At 40.4% G+C, this 23,286-nt stretch overlaps 1 protein-coding gene and 1 long non-coding RNA gene across 2 annotated transcripts; both read left to right on the forward strand.

Annotated features, from left to right (window-relative positions):
- Positions 1-534: 534 nt before the first annotated feature.
- LOC133028883 (endonuclease domain-containing 1 protein-like) lies at positions 535-3,618 on the forward strand. The gene is made up of 3 exons (XM_061095919.1): positions 535-592; positions 1,348-1,680; positions 1,993-3,618. Exons 2-3 carry the CDS (start codon positions 1,369-1,371, stop codon positions 2,584-2,586), a joined length of 906 nt encoding a protein of 301 aa, XP_060951902.1. The 5' UTR covers positions 535-592; positions 1,348-1,368; the 3' UTR covers positions 2,587-3,618.
- A 14,981-nt stretch (positions 3,619-18,599) lies between these two features.
- On the forward strand, positions 18,600-19,799 carry LOC133028884 (uncharacterized). Its single transcript, XR_009683309.1, has 3 exons — positions 18,600-18,661; positions 18,994-19,311; positions 19,632-19,799. It is a non-coding gene; the product is annotated as an uncharacterized LOC133028884 (long non-coding RNA).
- Positions 19,800-23,286: the final 3,487 nt, after the last annotated feature.

Consider the following 23,286-nt stretch of genomic DNA (forward strand, 5'->3'; position numbering starts at 1 on the left):
TGTCTGAAACTCATTTGGTTTTGTTGGTACCAGTGTATTTCTAATCAAAACACAAAATGACTTCATTACATTACTTTTTCAATTACAATTCAAACACCCCCCCGAAGACTCAATTTAAGCAAGCAGCTGTTTTAAGATAAAAAGGTGAATGGTCTTGTGAAGCTTTCAAATCTTGTGTTTCCTGTGACTTGCTGTGTCATGTTGACCAAACACAAAATAGACATTCAACGATTCCGTCTTCCTGGAAATTATGTTTCGCATACACTCAAAAACAATTCTCTGAATTCTCTCGGCTGTGTGTCACTTTGCAGCTGAGTTTATCGGTGACGTTTGCAGAAAACGTTTGCAGACGATGAAAGAAACAAAAGGTGTGTGTGTGTGTGTGTGTGTCTGTGACGCTCAGTGTTGCTGGGATCTGGATACAGATGTGTTAAATGAAGAAGTAACTTACTGATGACAGGAACACGCCCACTTTAATACCAGGCTGAAATATAAACAATGTGACTTCCTCCTTCAGCTCTGTAGATCTCTGATCTTGTTTCCACTGCTGTTTGAACAGAAGATCACTGATTTTCAGGAAATCTGAGCCGTGGTAAGTCTCTCTGTGTGTTTTCTCTCCTCCTGTTTGTCCATCTATTATTTGCATTTGTAATTTTAGTGACTGTGTGGAAATTAAATAACAGCACAGCTAATTTTATTATGTAATTAACAAGTTGATTAATGATATGATGATTTAAATGCATTTATACACGAATACATACACATATATCTCATTTTAAATGTGTATGCTCACGCAGTGCATTATACATTATGCACGTTGGATGTATTTAACACTAGAACATGACAGTCTCCTTATTAAACCACTTTTAAAGTTGCTTGGTCAACAGTTTTATTTGGATTAGCGCAAAATTTCACACACTCACGAATGTTAGTCCACTAAATGTGACAGATTTCTTTCACCATGATCCATTTATTACATCATAAATGTTGACAAAAGCCTATCTCACAATGTTAAAGACAGTGAAATAACAGATTCCTGGACACACCCCCTGTACTGGATCAACAGCAGAATGTAATGGTTGATCCAATGTGAATCTGTCCAGTAGTTTATCTATGAAAACAAACAAAGGGAAGGTAATAATGAAACTTCCTACGCACAAGATTTGTTTTCTTCAAATGAAGCGTTCACCTCGATATAAGAAAGGGATTTATACGTCAACACGGTTTTAATCTTGTTATTTTGATTTGACATCATATAATTATATGATTTGTTTAGAATTGAACTGTAACTGCAGCATGAAGGAACTGTAATGACCTGGTGATTCTTTTTCTGCTCTGATGACGCAGCGTTCAGTGGTGGCATTGAAGATGCCGTTCCTCCTGCCGCTCCTTGCCCTCCTCCTCCTGTCCATCCCTCCCACAGTAACTGAAGTGGTGACATCGATGTCGGACTGTAACGCATTCTTTCTTAACCAAAAGCCACCACAGATCGGGGAAATCTTGGAGGGAGGGAAGATCCTGGACCAGAACAGATACAAGCCCATTTGCCAGACCTGGAGTAACTCGAGAACATTTGTGTCACTCTACGACACCAACAACAAGATCCCAGTGTTCTCTGCTTACAAGTACACTGGGAAAGAAGACATACCGAGACAACAAGGTTGGAAGATAGAACCACAGGTTTGTTTTTTGACAGAAAAGAAAGTCTTATTATCTGAAATAATGCATTTGTGGGAGATTTCTACAAACTCACACAACATCCACATGCCAGCGGCTTCAGAACTAACTTCTTTCAGGATGAATTCATCTGTTTACAGACTTTTTTTTACTTTGCAGAACAAATAAAAAACTAACCTCGGCTTTAAATTGTATAATTTTGACAGGATGTTCACATCGCATGATGATTTTTGAAATGATATATCAATGTGTTACCAAAAATGAATCTACTGCAGTTGTAACCATGACAGTAATATATATTTTCATTTATTACAGCTTGAGGAAATAACCTTGAATAAAAACATGGAGGTTGCAGACAGAAGCAAGAGCTACAGTCACCAGGCCATTATAAACGATTACAATAACACCCTAGGATACGGAAAAGGACATTTATTTCCAAGCTCCTATGGTATAACCATAATTGAAAAAAGATCTACCTATACCCTGACCAACAGTGTTCCTCAAGTAAATTCATTTAATGATGGAAGCTGGAGTTACGTGGAGTCCTGCGTTAAATGTGTCCTTGATGAATACTGCATGGACAACAATGACCAACCTGAAGGCTTTGTGGTGATCGGAGCACGGCCTGGCAACAACATCCTCAACAACAAGGTAAATATTCCCTCCATGCTCTGGTCAGCTTTCTGCTGCTACAGCAAGAGTCAGGGGACGTGGTTAGCAGGGGCACACTGGGGTGACAACATTCCAGATGGAGGTCGAGTGCTTCAGACCAAGACCTTGGCCCAGCTCCATCAAGAACTGGGAGGAAGCTCTGAAGCATTCCCTGGAACAAACTGTCCACTCCACACCACTGTCACCCACCTTTACCCTCCTCTCAGTAAGTTCTGTAAGTGCCCACCACCCGTTTAAACTACTTCTGCTCCTTCCGTTTCAACATCTGCATCTCTGCTTGCCACATCTGGCCCTTTTACAACATCTCCTCCATTTAGTACCACAGTAACACCTCTTTCTACCAAATCTGGCCCAGTCAGTACAACATCGCACCCTCCGACAACAACAACTGGCCATGTTGCTACGACAACCAGTACTCCCTCAACTCCTGCTCCAGCCACTCCGAGCACCAGTAAACCTACAACTACAGAAACACCAGCAACAACTATTCTACAAACAACCACTCTCCCTCTGACCACAACATCGTTTTCTAAAACTACAAAACCCTAAACTACCACCAGCCATCCAACCACCGGAGCGTCTACAGCAACCACCAAAACTACTGCTGACAGAATGTCCTTGCCTACTACCAATACCAGCTCAACCAATACCAGCTCAACCAATACCACAGTTACAACTAGCAGGAGTTTTGGGATCAAATATATACAAAAACTATTCATTAACCCAATCAAGCAGAGAATGAACAATGACCTCTAACTTTCTTATGTTACTAACATACTAGAGAAACGTACCTTTTTCTCCTGTTCCATTTGATTACTCGAGTTTTAACATTGTTGTGATTTGATCTTCAGAATAGTATGAGAATGTCCGACTATACCTTGAATAACATTTTGAAACTAACAATTTAGCAGCACTTAGATGGCACTTACTTAGAGCACTTTGTAGTTTTGCTTTTTGTGAAGACATTTTACTTTTTGTGATTCTTGTTGTGGGTTTGTATCCTCATGGTTGATGCATGTATTGTGAGTCGCTTTGGATAAAAGCGTCAGCTAAATGTAATGTAATGTAAAGAATCTATTCTTTGCAGAATCCTGTGTTTTTTCCATGCAGCTCATATTAATCTAAACCAATCTTTAAATGCGATATTATTCTGCTCTCTCTCATATTTTTGTAATTTGTTGTTTAAAAATGTACGGCTTCTTCATGTAACTTTGATTTCCATTAAAGACTGTGACTATATTAAATCTAAGGCTCCAACCGGCACCTTTCTTCTGTGGAAGTCTCACTCTTTGCTCAGGAAGGTATTTTGCGGCCTCTATAGTCTCTTATATGTCTATTTTATTTTACAGTCAAATACAAATTGAATACATAGGCTTTTGAAAAAGTAAATGACGTATAGTCTAATTTACTTCAAAATCACCTGGTTTAGAGGATAGATCAAATGTATAATATTGTTTGAAACTCATTTGGTTTTGTTGGCACCAGTGAATTTCTTAATAAAACACAAAATGACTTCTTTACATTACTTTTTCCATCGCCCCGGTTTGAGGTGTGGTACAATTCAACCAAAACAACGAAATAAAATAAAATAATTATCTTTCATCATCATCGTTTAAAATGGAAATGATAGTTTCTTTATTTCAAATAACAAATATCAGAATGTCCCACAACCCTAACCCTCCTTATTTCTTAATAAACTCATAAAACACCTTTTCCTCATCGCTCGGACTCGGCTGCTTTCGGCGGATCACGTGACTTCCGACTCCCGGAGAAGAAACAACCCCTCCCTTACCGAAACCCAGGGAGTTAGCCTGCTAGCCAGTTAGCTAGCCCCCGAGGAAGACATTAAACTGTCCATATCAGTATAAATATCCAACATAATTTTTTTTCACAAAGAGATCTGATGTGTTTTCAAAGTGTTCCTTTAATTTTTTTGAGCAGTGTAATTGAAAACATAGGCTTTTGAAAAAGTAAATGACATTTACTTCAAAATCACCTGGTTTAGACGATAGATCAAATGTATAATATTGTATGAAACTCATTTGTTTTTGTTGGTACCAGTGTATTTCTAATTAAAACACAAAATTACTTTCACTTCATAACTTTTTCCATCGCCCCGGTTTGAGGTGTGATACAATTCAACCAAAACAACAAAATAAAAAAATGTATCATCTTTCATTAACAACATTTAAATGGAAATGATAGTTTCTTTATTTCAAATAACAAATATCAGAATAACAGATGTTAAAAGTGCAAAACATGTCCCACATTAAATAGTGAATATATATATTAAACCTAGTAAATCAAGAGAGAGGCTGGTGAACAGGATAAATTAAACCTTTTGAATTATAAAACCATCTCCTTATTTCTTAATAAACTCATAAAACACCTTTTCCTATTTATTTTTGTGGGTGGGAAGGGTCAAGGGTTAATTGTGGTTCATAGAAGCCGTTCTGGCTCAGTTTAAGCACATTGTTGTTATCAGCATACATAGTGTAAGTTATCCTACCGCTATTTTATACCTCTAAGAATTTTACAAATGTCAGAAAGTTAGTGAACAGGATAAATTAAATTAAACCTTTTGAATCATTAAACCATCTCCTTATTTCTTAATAAACTCATAAATGACCTTTTCCCGTCGCTCGGACTCGACGCGGGTTCGGCTGCTTTCAGCGGATCACGTGACTTCCGACTCCCGGAGGAGAAACTAAATGATTTGGCTTCACTTTTGGGAGCTGTCATGGCGTCCATCTTTATGTTCAGCCTGTGGTTTTAACAAGAGATTTAAAAGCACTTTGCTGATGGTGTGCGATGATTTAATCATTTTGAAACCACAGCAACTACACCTGCTGGTTATTTGTTCTTCTCTCATGCAGTCAGAGCTCAGCCCCTTCCTCCTCCTCCTCCTCCTCCTCCTCCTCCTCTCCCCCCTCCTCCTCTCATGTCTCCACCCAGGCTGGTGTTTACCATCCTGCTGATTAGCCTGTGTCTCATGAAACGGTTCGTAAGATATCGTACTAAAAGTTATGTCAACATTTTCGTAGAGAATCTTACGAAAAGCAAGATGGCGGAGATTGCAGTATTCTTGCAGGAAAATGCTATATTTTAGCAATGTTTCTTAATAAAAATGGGTTTTGACAATATTTATTTCGAGATATGTGTGTTTCAGTTTCAATACGTTCATTCATGGTTAAAAAAACAAACCGCTTATATGTTTCTAAACCCTATTTTTACAACCCTAATCTCAACCCGGAAGAACCATACAGAGAACTACAAATTGAAGGGCGTTCCCGTACGTATGTGTGTGTGTGTGTTGTTCCCATCTTTTGTAGTTCTAACGTTTTTTCACTATTATATGAGATTGCGACTGGGAACCTTGCATGCTTCTTTATAGTTCTTTGGTTTGAGAAAATGTTGAGATATCTATGTTTTATCTGTATCCTATGACTGTGTTTTACATATATCCTATGAATAATATCAGCTGCATGCTATATATAATCAATAACGCATATAACAAAGTATAAACTGTCACTGTAAGCTGTGTAAACTGAAACAACTTGTTTATGACAGTTAGTTCCTCAAACAAACTGTCTGCCAGAAAGGTGAAAGTAGGAACTTGATACCCAGACAATACCTAGAATAAGCTTAGGCTACAACGGTTTGTTTCTTAGAATAATGTAGAGACTGTTGACTCAGTCGCAGGGTCAGACACTGGGCGCAACCACAGAGAGAGCAAAACTGGAACCAGCCCTAGCAACTGACTGGTAACCAAGCACATGAGCAGGTGTTAATCTGAGTGTCAATCTGATAGCGGAATATAGTTTGAAGAAAGTAATGTGCATGCATAAGATGCACAGCATGAGGAAGCAGATAGATTAGACCAATAACGGGGTCTCCTCAAAGAAGAACCTCCTCTGTGCCGCACCCTGGGTCTGATTATATATATTGTGGACTTAAGAATAAACGGGGCTTCTTCTCGACATGATCCAGAGAACCTGGTGACGTGTCCGACAGAACCCCAGAGACTCTGTAAGTATTGTTCTTATACAATAAACTCAAATCTTCCCTCATGCCAAGTGTACGTCTTCTATTGGACTCAAACCTTTTCTTCTCAGGCCAAACCCAGTTTCTCTCTATATAATGTGTTGTAATTTGTCACTCTGGGCTTCTCCTGTACATGATCCAAGAAAATTGGTGACGTGTCCGGCAGAAACCCAGAGACTCTGTAAGTATATTTATCGTTGTATAATAAATGTTCGGTTTCCAGAACTTCATGTATAAGTGTAATTATTCCTTCTCAAATCCTGGATCAACAAACACGTATGTTCAATCGCCGGAGACAAGGTCAAGCGTAGTTCCCGGCGACGACACTGCGTGGAAATTAAATAACAGCACAGCTAATTTTATTATGTACTTAACAAGTTTATATATGATATGATGATTTAACTGTATTTATACACTCATAAATACACAAACAACTCTGAACTCTGTATTCATTTATTTGGATATTTACAAATACATTTTAAATAACATCACATTTCAAATGTGTATGTTCATGTTGTGCATTATACATTATATACGTTGGATGTATTTAAAACTAGAACATGACAGTCTCCTTATTCAACCACTTTTAAATTCACCTGATCAACAGTTTTATTTGGATTAGCGCAAAATTTCACACACTCATGAATGTTGGTCCACTAAATGTGACAGATTTCTTTCAACATGATCCATTTATTATATTATAAATGTTGACAAAAGCCCTATCTCACAATTTTAAAGACAGTGAAATAAAAGATTCCTGGATGAACTGTAATGACCTGATGATTATTTTTCTGCTCTGCTCTGATGACGCAGCGTTCAGTGGTGGCATTGAAGATGCCGTTCCTCCTGCCGCTCCTTGCCCTCCTCCTCCTGTCCGCCGCTCCCACAGTAACTGAAGTGGTGACATCGATGTCGGCCTGTAACGAATACTTTCTTAACCAAGCTCCACCACAGATCGGTGGAATCTTGGAGGGAGGGAAGATCCTGGACCAGAACAGATACAAGCCCATTTGCCAGACCTTGGATAACTTGAGAACATTTGTGACACTCTACGACACCACCAACAAGATCCCAGTGTTCTCTGCTTACAAGTACACTGGGAAACAAGCAGGGAGACCTATAGACAATTGGATGATAGAACCACAGGTTTGTTTTTTGACAGAAAATAAATTCTTATTATCTGTAGTATTGTATTTGTGGGTGATTTTTACAAACTCACACAACATCCACATGCCAGCGGTTTCAGAAATAACTTTTTTCTCCAGATGAAGCCTAGTCTGCTGTGATTGGCTTTGCAGCCGATAGCACCTCTAAGCCAAAACTGTGGATATCATGGCTAATTCACATTAAGGATGAATTCATCTGTTTACAAACTTCGGGCTTTTTTTACTTTGCAGAACAAAAACAACTAACTAACTTCTCCTTTAAATTGTATAATATTGACAGTTTACACATCTTCAGCCACAAACTAAAAACAAACCTCTTCAGAATATACCTTGAATAAAAAAAATTAAAAACAATTACTAACAATTTTTGAAACTAACAATTTAGTAGCACTTAAATGGCACTTACTTATAGCACTTTGTAGTTTAGCTTTATTTTTGAAGAAATTGTACTTTCTTGATCCTTGTTGTTCTTGGTTTGTACCCTCGGGGTTGATGCACTTATTGTATGTCGCTTTGGATAAAAGCGTCAGCTAAATAAAATTAATTGAAAAAAAAAAAGTAAGACAGGGTGTTCACATCGCATGATTATTTTTTAACACGATATATCTTTGTGTTACCAAAAATGTATCTACTGCAATTCTACCCATGTCAGTAATATTTCTTTCCATTTATTACAGCTTGAGGAAATAAATCCGGAGGAAAAAAACATGAAGAGGGAAGAGGAAGGGAAGAGCTACACTCATCAGGCCGTTTTCACTGATTACCATGACAACCAAGTATTCAACAAAGGGCATTTATTACCAAGCTCCTATGGTTCGAACGAAAATGACAAAAGCTCTTCCTTCACCCTGACCAACGTTGTTCCCCAAGTAAAAACATTTAATTCGGGAAGCTGGAGTAACATGGAGACCTGCGTTCGATGTGTCCTTGATAAATACTGCATCAACAACAATGACCAAACAGAAGGCTTTGTGGTGATCGGAGCACGGCCTGGCAACAACCTCCACAACAACAAGGTTAATATTCCCTCCATGCTGTGGTCAGCTTTCTGCTGCTACAGCAGTGGTAAGAAGATGTGGTTAGCAGGGGCACACTGGGGTGATAACATTAAAGATGGAGGTCGAGTGCTTCAGACCAAGACCTTGGACGAGCTCCGTCGAAAACTGGGAGGAACATCTGAAGTATTCCCTGGATCAAACTGTCCACTCCACACCACTGTCACCCACCTTTACCCTTCTCTCAAGAAGGTCTGTAATTGCCCACCACCCGTTTCAACTACATCTGCAATTCTGCCTACCACATCTGGCTCACCCACTTTGTCCCTATATGTCCCTATGTCCTTTATGGCCCTCTTACAACATCTCCTCCGTTTAGTACCACAGTAACACCTCTTACTACCACATCTGGCCCTCTTACTACCACATCTGGCCCTGTCAGTACCACATCTGGCCCTGTCAGAAGGTTAATATTCCCTCCATGCTGTGGTCAGCGTTCTGCTGCTACAATAGTGGTAAGAAGATGTGGTTAGCAGGGGCACACTGGGGTGACACAAAATAAACATTTGACTATTCCCTCTGCCTGTAAATTATGTTTCACAATCACTCATCTGACTTCCAGGCAACTACCTTTATTCATCTTAGATCAGATTAGATTCCCAAGAATCCCTCGGCTGTGTGTAACGTTGCAGCGTGTGGGAACACGTCCACTTTCCTACACGGCTGAAATATAAAACTGTGACTTCCTCCTTCAGCTCTGTTGATCTCTGGTCTTGTTTCCACTGCTGTTTGAACAGAGAATCACTGATTTTCAGGAAATCTGAGCCGTGGTAAGTCTCTCTGTGAGTTTTCTCTCCTCCTGTTTGTGCATCTTTTATTCACATTTGTAATTTTAGTGACTGCGTGGAAATAACAGCACAGCTAATTTTATTATGTACTTAACAAGTTTATATATGATATGATGATTTAAATGTATTTATACACTAATAAATACACATACATCTCTGAACTCTGTATTTATTTATTTGGATATTTACACATACATTTTGAATAACATCTCATTCCAAATGTGTTTGTTCATGTCGTACATTATACATTATATATTCTGCACATATTTAACACTAGAACATGTCTCCTTATTAAACCACTTTTAAATTTGCTTGGTCGACAGTTTTATTTGGATTAGCGTAAAATTTCACACACTCATGAATCTTAGTCCACTAAATGTGACAGATTTCTTTCACCATGATCCATTTAATTTATTATAAATGTTGACAAAAGCCCTATGTCACAATGTTAAAGACAGTGAAATAACAGATTCCTGGACACACCCCCTGTACTGGATCAACAGCAGAATGTGACAGTTGATCTATGAAAACAAACAAAGGGAAGGTAATAATTAAATGTCCTACGCACAAGATTTGTTTTCTTCAAATGAAGCTTTCACCTCGTTACAAGAAAGGGATTCATACGTCACGGTTTTAATCTTGTTGTTTTGATTTGACATCATATGATTTTATGATTTGTTTAGAATTGAACTGTAACTGCAGCATGAACGACCTGTAATGACCTGATGATTGTTTTTCTGCTCTGCTCTGATGACGCAGCGTTCAGTGGTGGCATTGAAGATGCCGTTCCTCCTGCCGCTCCTTGCCCTCCTCCTCCTGTCCGCCGCTCCCACAGTAACTGAAGTGGTGACATCGATGTCGGCCTGTAACAAATACTTTCTTAACCAAAAACCACCACAGATCGGGGGAATCTTGGATGGAGGGAACATCCTGGACCAGAACAGATACAAGCCCATTTGCCAGACCTTGAATAACAGGAAAACATTTGTGACACTCTACGACACCACCACCAAGATCCCAGTGTTCTCTGCTTACAAGTACACTGGGAACGAAACAATAAAGAGACCTCATTGGATGATAGAACCACAGGTTTGTTTTTTGACAGAAAAGAAAGTCTTATTATCTGTAGTATTGTATTTGTGGGAGATTTCTACAAACTCACACAACATCCACATGCCAGCGGTTTAAGAACTTACTCCTTTCAGGATGAATTCATCTGTTTACTGACTTTGGGCTTTTTTTATTTTCCAGAACAAAAAAAAAAAACTAACCCCAGCTTTAAATTGTATAATATTGATAGGATGTTCACATCGCATGATACTTTTTGAAATGATATATCTTTGTGATACCAAAAATGAATCTACTGCAATTCTAACCATGTCAGTAATATATCTTTTCATTTATTACAGCTTGAGGAAATAACCTTGAATAAAAACATGGAGATTAAAGACGACAGCAAGACCTACACTCAACAGGCCGTTACGGAAGATTACATTAACAAACTAGGATTCAACAGAGGGCATTTATTACCATTCTCCTATGGTTCGAACGCAAATGACAAAAACTCTACCTTTACCCTGACCAACATTGTTCCTCAAGTAATAAGATTTAATTCGGGAAGCTGGAGTAACATGGAGACCTGCGTTCGATGTGTCCTTGATACATACTGCAAAAACAACAATGACCAAACTGAAGGCTTTGTGGTGATCGGAGCACGGCCTGGCAACAACTTCCTCAACAACAAGGTTAATATTCCCTCCATGCTCTGGTCAGCTTTCTGCTGCTACAGCAGTGATAAGAAGATGTGGTTAGCAGGGGCACACTGGGGTGATAACAGTGGCGGTTCGTCATACAGGGCGCTGGGGCGCCGCCCACCCTACAATTTTGAGATGAAAAAAAAAAAAAAAAAAAAAAAATGACATGTCAAAAAACATTATATATCAAATAATTTAATAAGAAATGTACTGTTTTAAAGCGTTAAATGTGTGCCGGAGACCGTAAGCCCCTGTCAAAAACCACTTAATATATTATATTTGGTAATATATTTGCCATTCATTATCACTGAGAGAGAAGCCACTCCTCCCTGTGGGCGCCGGGCAAGTGGAAGTCTATGGAAGCCAACAAAAGGGGCAGGAACATTTGAGCAAGGACAGCTTTTCAATGGCGGATGACAGTTCGAGCCATGGGCGCACTCGATTGCGCCTACAGCCAATGAAAGGGTTTCTTATACATCATGCTGACAGGACTGTCCAATCAGAGACCTTATCACTGATCTACAGGAGCTGCATAGTTAGCAGATACTTTTAATCTGCACGGAGGTGCAGCTCCGGTCCCGGAGCACTGAGTGAGACAGGTAGAGGACAGACAGTGGACAGATAGAATCATTGTTGTTTACTGTTTCGTGTGTGTAGTTTTATCGATCAGTAATAATCAGCTGAAATTTTTAACCACATGTTAACGTGCATGGGGACGTGCTCCTCCGGGACCGGAGCACCTCCCGGAGCACCGGAGCACCTCCCCGGGGACCGTGACCGTCCCGGCGACCGGAGCACCTCCCGGAGCACCGGAGCACCTCCCTCCGGTGCTCCGGAGACCGGGACGTCCCCGGGGACGTCCCCGGGGACGACCCGGTCTCCGACCCGGTCTCCGACCCGGTCTCCGACCGGGGACCGGGACCGGAGCACCTCCCGGAGCACCGGAGCACCTCCCCGGGGACCGGGACGTCCCCGGGGACGGTCCCGGAGGAGCACGTCCCCGGGGACGTCCGGACCGGAGCACCCCGGAGTTTTTTTTCTCTCATTGCGGTGGGCTATTTAAACCGCGCCGCCCAAGTGCGCCCCCCCCCAAAAAAATTTCACCAGCCGCCACTGGGTGATAACATTAAAGATGGAGGTCGAGTGCTTCAGACCAAGACCTTGGACGAGCTCCGTCGAGAACTGGGAGCACCATCTGAAGTTTTCCCTGGAACAAACTGTCCGCTCCACACCACTGTCACCCACCTTTACCCTTCTCTCAAGAAGGTCTGTAATTGCCCACCACCCGTTTCAACTACACTTGCAATTCTGCCTACCACATCTGGCTCACCCACTTTGTCCCTATATGTCCCTATGTCCTTTATGGCCCTCTTACAACATCTACTCCGTTTAGTACCACAGTAACACCTCTTACTACCACATCTAGCAAACTTTTTGGAGGAAACCTGGTCTTGTTAGGAGAGACGGCGTTCATCCCACTTGGGATGGAGCAGCTCTCTTATCTAAGAATATTACTAAGTCTATCACATGACAACCCAGAGTTGGGACCAGGAAGCAGAGCTGCAGTGCTAAACACTTCTCTGCGCTCCCTCTGGATCAGTCACCCAACCGCATAGAGACTGTCTCTGTCTACCGTCCGATTCAATTATTTAAATTAAACAATAACAGAGCGAGAACTCCACACAATAATTTTATACAAATTAACACAACCTCTGGAACAACACAGGAAACTAAGACTTTCAAATGTGGTCTTTTAAACATTAGATCACTGTCCTCAAAGGCTATTTTAGTTAATGAACTAGTCTCAGACTACAATATAGATTTATTGTCCCTTACTGAGACGTGGTTGCATCCTGATGAATATGTCAGTTTGAATGAATCTACTCCCCCCAGTCATATAAATTCACACGTTCCCAGGGAACTCGGGCGAGGAGGTGGAGTTGCTGCTATTTTTAACTCCAGTCTATCAATTAATCCTAAACCTAAACTTAGCTACAACTCATTTGAATGTCTTGTTCTTAATCTTCCACGTCAATCCAGGAAACACAAACAGCCAATCATATTTGCTGTAGTTTATCGTGCTCCTGGGGCTTATACTGAATTTCTAACAGAATTCCCTGAGTTTTTATCAAACCTAGTCCTAAAGACAGATAAAATTATTATTGTTGGTGACTTTAATATTCATGTTGACAATAATAAAGATAGCCTGAGCGTAGCATTTATTTCAATACTAGACTCAATTGGTTTTAGTCAGTGTGTGCATCAACCTACTCATTGTTGTAACCACACACTTGACCTTGTGTTATCATACCATATCAAAATTGAACATTTAACAGTACTTCCGCGCAATCCAGTACTATCAGATCATAATTTAATAACCTTCGATTTTTCACTATCTGAATATATGCCCCTAATAAAAAACTCATTTTCTAGATTTCTACCTGATAGTGCTGTAGCTAAATTTAAGGAAATAATTCCGATTACATTTAAACCCGTATTATCCGTCGACATAAACAACAAATTCTTTAAAAACCCGAGCTCTATTGAGATTGACCACCTCATAGATTGCTCTGCAGACTAATTACGATTAACATTAGACTCAATAGCGCCTCTAAAAAAGAAATGTGTAAAACATAGTAAATTAGCTTCGTGGTATAATTCCAAGACACATGAGTTGAAACAAATATCAAGAAAACTAGAAAGGAAGTGGCGCTCCAGCAACAGTGTTGAAAATCTCCTAGACTGGAAGAGTAGTGTTACAGAATATAAAAAGGCTCTCCACAAAGCAAGAGCTGCCTATTATTCAAAACTAATAGAAGAGAATAAAAACAACCCCAGGTTTCTCTTCAGCACTGTAGCCAGGCTGACAGAGAGTCACACCTCCACCGAACCCAGTATTCCTCGATCCCTAAATAGCAATATCTTTATGACCTTTTTTAATGATAAAATTCGAACTACTAGAAATAAAATCAATCATCTCCTGCCCTCAATTGGCACTAATACCCTCCCAACAATAGAGATCTCAGAAACGGCTGAGAATCCTTCCCATTACTTAGACAGCTTCTCTCTGATCACCCGTGATCAGTTTACCAAAATAATCTCAGGTTCTAAACCAACAACCTGTATTTTAGATCCGATTCCAACTAAATTACTTAAAGAAATTCTGCCCCTAATAGATAATTTGTTACTTAACACAATCAATCTGTCATTATCATCAGGTTATGTACCACAGTCTTTTAAAATAGCTGTAATCAAACCCCTACTCAAAAAACCCACCCTAGACCCAGAGGTTTTAGCAAATTACAGGCCAATATCTAATCTCCCCTTCCTATCTAAAATCTTAGAAAAAGTTGTAGCCAATCAGCTGTGTGAGTTTCTCCAGGAAAATAATATATATGAAGACTTTCAGTCTGGGTTTAGAACCAATCATAGCACAGAGACAGCCCTGGCAAAAGTCACTAATGACCTTCTAATAGCTTCAGATCAGGGACTTGTGTCTGTCCTCGTTCTGTTAGATCTCAGTGCAGCATTCGACACAATTGACCATCAAATTTTATTAGAGAGACTAAAACAGTTAATTAACATTAAAGGAACGGCCTTAAACTGGTTTATATCTTATTTTGCTGATCGCTCCCAATTCGTTCAAATCAATGATGAGTCATCGGTGCGCACCAAAGTTAACCATGGTGTCCCACAGGGGTCTGTGCTCGGCCCAATTTTATTCTCATTATATATGCTTCCACTAGGAAACATTATCAGGACACACTCGGTAAATTTTCACTGTTATGCGGATGACACCCAGTTATATTTGTCAATAAAACCTGATCAAAGTAATCAATTAACTAAACTTCGAGCATGTCTCAAGGACATAAAAACCTGGATGACCCGCAATTTTCTCTTATTAAACTCAGATAAAACAGAGGTTATAATACTCGGCCCTAAACACCTTAGAGATACATTATCTAATGATATAGCTGCGCTAGATGACATTGCCCTTGCTTCCAATGACACAGTCAGGAACTTGGGAGTGATCTTCGATCCTGATTTGTCCTTTAATAGTCACTTAAAAGTAATTTCTAGGACCGCGTTTTTCCACTTGCGTAATATCTCAAAAATCAGACATGTCCTTTCGCAAAAAGATGCAGAAAAACTAGTCCACGCCTTTGTTACATCGAGACTGGACTATTGTAATTCATTATTATCAGGCTCCAGCAGCAAGTCGTTAAAGACTCTGTAGCTGGTCCAAAATGCCGCAGCACGTGTCCTGACGAGAACTAAGAAAAGAGAGCACATTTCTCCAGTATTAGCATCGCTACACTGGCTTCCTGTTAAATCTAGAATCGAATTTAAAATTCTCCTCCTCACCTTCAAGGCCCTTAATGATATGGCACCTCTTTACCTTAAAGAGATGTTAGTACCATATCAACCTACTAGAGCACTCCGATCCCAGAACTCAGGTTTACTTGTTGTCCCTAAAGTCTCTAAAAGTAGAGTAGGAGCCAGAGCTTTTAGCCATCAAGCCCCACTGCTGTGGAATAATCTCTCACTTTCAGTTAGGGAGGCAGACACGCTCTGTTCGTTTAAAAGTAGACTCAAAACCTTCCTTTTTGATAAAGCTTATAGTTAGAGCTAATTAGTGCGATGTTCCAAATTTGATTAAATGGCAAAAACCCCTGATGATGCTAAGACGCACAGGGAATTTATGACACAAGACACACGGAGCTTCTCTTTCCTGCTTCTCCTTCCTTCCTTTTTCTCCATATTTATCACATCAAGATACTTCTTATCTGATCAGTACATGTTACTAACTTGACCCCTTTTCCCGGAGTTTCTGTGCCTTAGCGCCCGCGGATGCAGGGCCACAGCTGTGGCCGCACCATGGATTATGATTGTGGATCGCGTGTCGGAGGTCGCAATGGTGGATCCAGTTCGGTGGATTCTGTATCGTGCCAGCTGATCGTCGTTGTAATGGAGGATCCTTTGTCGCGTTGGCATCGGATGATGAGGGACCACGACCGAGGCGGCAGCTGATAATGGATTCTAACTGGCGGCGGTGGACAATGACTGTGGATTATAGTGGATCCCATCCTGATGCTGGATCGTGGTCTTGCTGCTGGCCAGAGACTGTGATTGCAGCGGGACTGCCTGACACATAGTATTGAAAAATGTTTAGCCTCATGGATGCTGCTAAAAATCCTGATGATGTTTTCTTACACCTGACATCTATTGCACTTCTGTCCGTCCTGAGAGAGGGATCCCTCACATGTGGCTCTCTCTGAGGTTTCTACATATTTTTACCTGTGAAAAGGGTTTTTAGTAGTTTTTCCTTACTCTTGTTGAGGGTTAAGGACAGAGGATGTCACACAATGTTAAAGCCCCATGAGACGAATTGTTATTTGTGAATGTGGGCTATACAAATAAAATTTGATTGATTGATTGATGACATCTGGCCCTGTCAGTACCACATCTGGTCCTCTTACTACCACATCTGGCCCTGTCAGTACCACATCTGGTCCTCTTACTACCACATCTGTCCCTGTCAGTACCACATCTGGGACTTTTACTTCCATACCTCCCAGTACAACATCGCGCCCTTCCACAACAGCAACTGGCCATGTTGCTACGACAACCAGTACTCCCTCAACTCCTGCTCCAGCCACTCCGAGCACCATTAAACCTACAACTACAGAAACACAAGCAACAACTATTCTACAAACAACCACTCTCCCTCTGACCACAACATCTATTACTGAAACTACAAAACCCCAAACTACCAACATTCATCCAACCACCAGAGCGTCTACAACAACCACCAAAACTACTACTGACAGAATGTCCTTGCCTACTACCAATACCAGCTCAACCAATACCAGCTAAACCAATACGAGCTCAAACAATACCAGAGTAACAACTAGCAGGAGTTTTGGGCTCAAATATATTAAAAAAACATCATTAACCCAATCAAGCAGTGAAGGAACAACGACCTCTAACGTTCTTATGTTACTAACACACAAGACAAACGTACCTTTTTCTCCTGTTCCATTTGATTATTCGAGTTTTAACATTGTTTTGATATGATCTTAAGAATAGTATGAGAATGTCCGACTATACCTTGAATAACATTTTGAAACTAACAATTTAGCAGCACTTAGGTGGCACTTACTTAGAGCACTTTGTAGTTTTGCTTGTTGTGAAGACATTTTACATTTTGTGATTCTTGTTGTTGTGGGTTTGTACCCTCATGGTTGATGCATGTATTGTGAGTCGCTTTGGATAAAAGCGTCAGCTAAATGTAATGAAATGTAATGTAAAGAATCTATTCTTTGCAGAATCATGTGTTTTTTCCATGCAGCTCATATTAATCTAAACCAATCTTTAAATGCGATATCATTTTGCTCTCTGATATTTTTGTAATTTTTTGTTTAAAAATGTACGGCTTCTTCTTGTAACTTTGATTTTCATTAAAGACTGTGACTAGATTAAATCTAAGGCTCCAACCAGCACCTTTCTTCTGTGGAACTCTCACTCTTTGCTCAGGAAGGTATTATGCGGCCTCTATAGTCTCTTATATGTCTATTTTTATTTTACAGTCAAATACTGAAGAATATATTCTATATCTTACCAATATAATTGAATGCATAGGCTTTAGTCATATAGACATATAGTCTAATTTACTTCAGAGTCACCTGGTTTAGAGGATAGATCAAATGTATAATATTGTATGAAACTCATTTGGTTTTGTTGGTAAAAGTGTATTTCTAATTAAAACACAAAATGACTTTCACTTCATAACTTTTTCAATCGCCCCGGTTTGAAGTGTGATACAATTCAACCGAAACAACAAAATAAAAAAAATTATCATCTTTCATCATCAACGTTTAAAAGGAAACGTTGATGATGAAAGATGATAATTTAATCAAGAGGCTGTTTTAAGATAAAAAGTTGAATGGTCTTGTGAAGCTTTCAAATCTTGTTTTTCCTGTGATTTTGTGTGTCATGTTGACCAAACACAAAATAGACATTCGACGATTCCGTCTTCCTGGAACTTATGTTTCACATTCACTCAAAAACAATTCTCTGAATTCATGCAGTATCTGACTTCTAGGCATCTACTTTCATTTCTCTTATTTTCCCCGTGACTCCGTTTGACCCCAGGACAACATTTCACATTTGACGTCTTGCAGTCGAGCTCTCAGATCCCAACTATCCCTCGGCTGTGTGTCACTTTGCAGCTGAGTTTATCGGTGACGTTTGCAGAAAACCTTTGCAGACGATGAAAGAAACAAAAGGTGTGTGTGTGTGTCTGTGAACCTCAGTGTTTCTGGGATCTGGATACAGAAGTGTTAAATGAAGAGGTAACTTACTGATGACAGGAACACGCCCACTTTCATACACGGCTGAAATATAAACAATGTGACTTCCTCCTTCAGCTCTGTTGATCTCTGGTCTTGTTTCCACTGCTGTTTGAACAGAAGATCACTGATTTTCAGGAAATCTGAGCCGTGGTAAGTTTCTCTGTGAGTTTTCTCTCCTTCTGTTTGTGCATCTTTTATTTGCATTTGTAATTTAGTGACTGTGTGGAAATAGAGAGTCTCCTTATTAAACCACTTTTAAATTTGCTTGGTCGACAGTTTTATTTGGATTATCAGAAAATTTCACACACTCATGAATGTTAGTCCACTAAATGTGACAGATTTCTTTCAGCATGATCATTTTATTATATTATAAATGTTGACAAAAGCCCTATGTCACAATGTTAAAGACAGTGAAATAAAAGATTCCTGGATGAACTGTAATGACCTGATGATTGTTTTTCTGCTCTGCTCTGATGACGCAGCGTTCAGTGGTGGCATTGAAGATGCCGTTCCTCCTGCCGCTCCTTGCCCTCCTCCTCCTGTCCGCCGCTCCCACAGTAACTGAAGTGGTGACATCGATGTCGGACTGTGCCGATAACTTTCTTAACCAAGCTCCACCACAGATCGGGGGAATCTTGGAGGGAGGGAACATCCTGGACCAGAATATATACAAGCCCATTTGCCAGACCTTGAATAACAAGAGAACATTTGTGACACTCTACGACACAACCAACAAGATCCCAGTGTTCTCTGCTTACAAGTACCCTGGAAAAGAAACTCCGTGGAAGATAGAACCACAGGTTTGTTTCTTTACAGAAAAGAAAGTCTTATTATCTGTAGTATTGTATTTGTGGGTGATTTCTACAAACTCACACAACATCCACATGCCAGCGGTTTCAGAACTAACTCCTTAAGGATGAATTCATCTGTTTTCAGACTTTGGGCTTTTTTTACTTTGCAGAAACAAACAAAAAAAACTAACCTCGGCTTTAAATTGTATAATATTGAAAGGATGTTCACATCGCATGATAATTTTTCAATTGATATATCTTTGTGTTACCAAAAATGAATCTACTGCAATTCTACCCATGTCAGTAATATATATTTTCATTTATTACAGCTTGAGGGAATAACCTTGAATAAAAACATGGAGATTGAAGACGACAGCAAGTGCTACATTGACCAGGCCAATACGAGAGATTACAGTAACAGCCCAGTATACGACAGAGGGCATTTATTACCACACTCCTATGGTTTTACCAGTAATGACAAAAAATCTACCTTTGCCCTGACCAACAGTGTTCCTCAAGTAATATCATTTAATGATGAAAGTTGGACTAACATGGAGAAATGCGTTCAATGTGTCCTTGATAAATACTGCATCAACAACAATGACCAAAAAGAAGGCTTTGTGGTGATCGGAGCACGGCCCAGCAACAACCATCTCCTCAACAACAAGGTTAATATTCCCTCCATGCTCTGGTCAGCTTTCTGCTGCTACAGCAAGAGTGAGGGACCGTTAGCAGGGGCACACTGGGGTGACAACACTGAAGATGGAGGTCGAGTGCTTCAGACCAAGACCTTGGACGAGCTCCATCGAGAGCTGGGAGGAACATATGAAGTATTCCCTGGAACAAACTGTCCGCCCCACACCACTGTCACCCACCTTTACCCTAATCTCAGTAAGGACTGTAAGTGCCCTGCACCCACAACCACCAAAACTACTGCTGCCAAAACCTCTACCACAAAAGTCACCACTACAACCACCACTACAACCACCACCACAACAAAGAAGAGAGAGAAAAATGAAAACGACAAAGAAAGGGAGAAGGGGAGAAATGACGGATCCTCAGGAGGAGATATGGGACCAGCTAACCCTATTCCAGGTGGTGGTTTGGTAGATGGTTTATTAAATGGAATAAGAGGTGCTCTTTCAGGAATGGCAGCAGCATTTTGGAGATTATTCGGATGAGGAAACAGAGTTAAACCTATCCCTCCATCACACCACCTCGTGTTGGTCCAGAAACTGCGACTACTCCTCCTCCAAACCATGACGTCCTGATGCCCCAACTTTTCCCAAACCTCCTACCGCCACTTTAACGCTTGTTATTACTTCTGCAATTCCACCCAAGGTCGTTTCTACTGTTCCTGTTGTGACTGTTCCTGTTGCTGCTGTCACCTCCGCAGCTCCTCTTGGCAGTAACCCCACTCCAACAACACGTCCCCGCAAAACCACCACCATCCCAGCGAAAGCCATCACTCTTCGTCCATCACCTAGAACAGAACAATCCCAATCAACATCAGGCCATGCCAACTCTGCTGTGGCAACTCACACCGCCGCCATTTCTGAGGAAAGCACGTTTACCAAACCTTCTTCAACTACAGCTATGCAAACTGCCACCAGCACTTTAAGCTCTACAACCTCACCTGGAACTTCACCTACATCTGGCCCTGTCAGCACCACCTCTGGCCCTGTAAGTACCACATCTAGCCTGGTCAGTTCCACCTCTGGCCCTCTTACTACCACATCTGGCCCAGTAAGTACCACATCTGGCCCTCTTACTACCACATCTGGCCCTGTCAGTACCACATCTGGCCCTCTTACTACCACATCTGGCCCAGTCAGTACCACATCTGGCCCTCTTACTACCACATCTGGCCCAGTCAGTACCACATCTGGCCCTCTTACTACCACATCTGGCCCTGTCAGTACCACATCTGGCCCTGTCAGCACCACCTCTGTGCTTTTTACAACCACACCTTCCAATGGCAGTACTGTCCCTTCAAACTCATCTGATCCTCAGCTTACACCGACAACAGCTACCACCAACCGTGCAGAAGCGTCCACCAAGCCATTAACTTCTCCAGTTTCTCCAAACAGTTTGTCTTTTTCTTCAAGCACCACCGGGGATCTTTCAAGCACCACCCCGCCTTTTCCTCACAGCTTTTCTCCTAATCAAAGCAGCATATTAGCATTTGAGACTTCGAGTTCTCCGTCTTCTCCCTCAGCTTCACCTCAAACCTCAAAGGCTCCTTTTCCTCCTTCAAATTCCTCCATCCTGTGTCCTCCTATTGAGCAAATCTCAATTTTTCACCATTACCAGAATGTCCTTACGAGTTAAACCAATACCAGAGTAACAACTAGCAGGAGTTTTGTGCTCAAATATATACAAAAACTATTCTTTAACCCAATCAAGCAGTGAAGAAACAACGACCTCTAACTTTTCTACCAACATACAAGAGAAACTTACCTTTTTCTCCTGTTCCATTTGATTACTCTAGTTTTAACATTGTTGTGATATGATCTTAAGAATAGTATGAGAATGTCCGACTATACCTTGAATAACATTTTGAAACTTACAATTTAGCAGCACTTAGATGGCACTTACTTAGAGAACTTTGTTGTTTTGCTTTTTGTGAAGACATTTTAGTTTTTGTGATTCTTGTTGTTGTGGGTTTGTACCCTCATGGTTGATGCACGTATTGTGAGACGCTTTGGATAAAAGCGTCAGCTAAATGTAATGAAATGTAATGTAAAGAATCTATTCTATGCAGAATCCTGTGTTTTTTCCATGCAGCTCATATTAATCTAAACCAATCTTTAAATGCGATATCATTCTGCTCTCTGATATTTTAGTAATTTTTTGTTTAAAAATGTACGGCTTCTTCATGTAACTTTGATTTCCATTAAAGACTGTGACTATATTAAATCTAAGGCTCCAACCGGCACCTTTCTTCTGTGGAAGTCTCACTCTTTGCTCAGGAAGGTATTTTGCGGCCTCTATAGTCTCTTATATGTCTATTTTATTTTACAGTCAAATACTACAAAATAATATTCTATATCTTACCAAAATAATGGAATAGATAGGCTTTTGAAAAGTAAATGACATAGAGTCTAATTTACTTCAAAACCCCCTGGTTTAGAGGATATATCAAATGTATAATATTGAATGAAACTCATTTGGTTTTGTTGGCACCAGTGTATTTCTTATTAAAACACAAAATGACTTTCACTTCATAACTTTTTCCATCGCCCCGGTTTGAGGTGTGATACAATTCAACCGAAACAACAAAATAAAATAAAATAATCATCTTTCATTATCGACGTTTAAAAAGAAAAATGATAGTTTCTTTATTTCAAATTACAAATGTCAGAAAGTTAGTGAACAGGATAAATTAAATTAAACCTTTTGAATCATTAAACCATCTCCTTATTTCTTAATAAACTCATAAATGACCTTTTCCCGTCGCTCGGACTCGACGCGGGTTCGGCTGCTTTCAGCGGATCACGTGACTTCCGACTCCCGGAGGAGAAACTAAATGATTTGGCTTCACTTTTGGGAGCTGTCATGGCGTCCATCTTTATGTTCAGCCTGTGGTTTTAACAAGAGATTTAAAAGCACTTTGCTGATGGTGTGCGATGATTTAATCATTTTGAAACCACAGCAACTACACCTGCTGGTTATTTGTTCTTCTCTCATGCAGTCAGAGCTCAGCCCCTTCCTCCTCCTCCTCCTCCTCCTCCTCCCCCCCTCCTCCTCTCATGTCTCCACCCAGGCTGGTGTTTACCATCCTGCTGATTAGCCTGTGTCTCATGAAACGGTTCGTAAGATATCGTACTAAAAGTTATGTCAACATTTTCGTAGAGAATCTTACGAAAAGCAAGATGGCGGAGATTGCAGTATTCTTGCAGGAAAATGCTATATTTTAGCAATGTTTCTTAATAAAAATGGGTTTTGACAATATTTATTTCGAGATATGTGTGTTTCAGTTTC

The sequence above is a fragment of the Limanda limanda genome, chromosome 22 (genome assembly GCF_963576545.1).
Source record: "Limanda limanda chromosome 22, fLimLim1.1, whole genome shotgun sequence".
Classification (NCBI taxonomy): Eukaryota; Metazoa; Chordata; class Actinopteri; order Pleuronectiformes; family Pleuronectidae; genus Limanda; species Limanda limanda.

Excerpts from the sequence above, each read along its gene's own strand:
- LOC133028883 (XM_061095919.1), top strand. The coding sequence starts at position 1,369 with ATGCCGTTCCTCCTGCCGCTCCTTGCCCTCCTCCTCCTGTCCATCCCT. Across the intron at positions 1,681-1,992 it reads GTTGGAAGATAGAACCACAG|CTTGAGGAAATAACCTTGAA; the intron begins GTTTGTTTTTTG and ends CATTTATTACAG.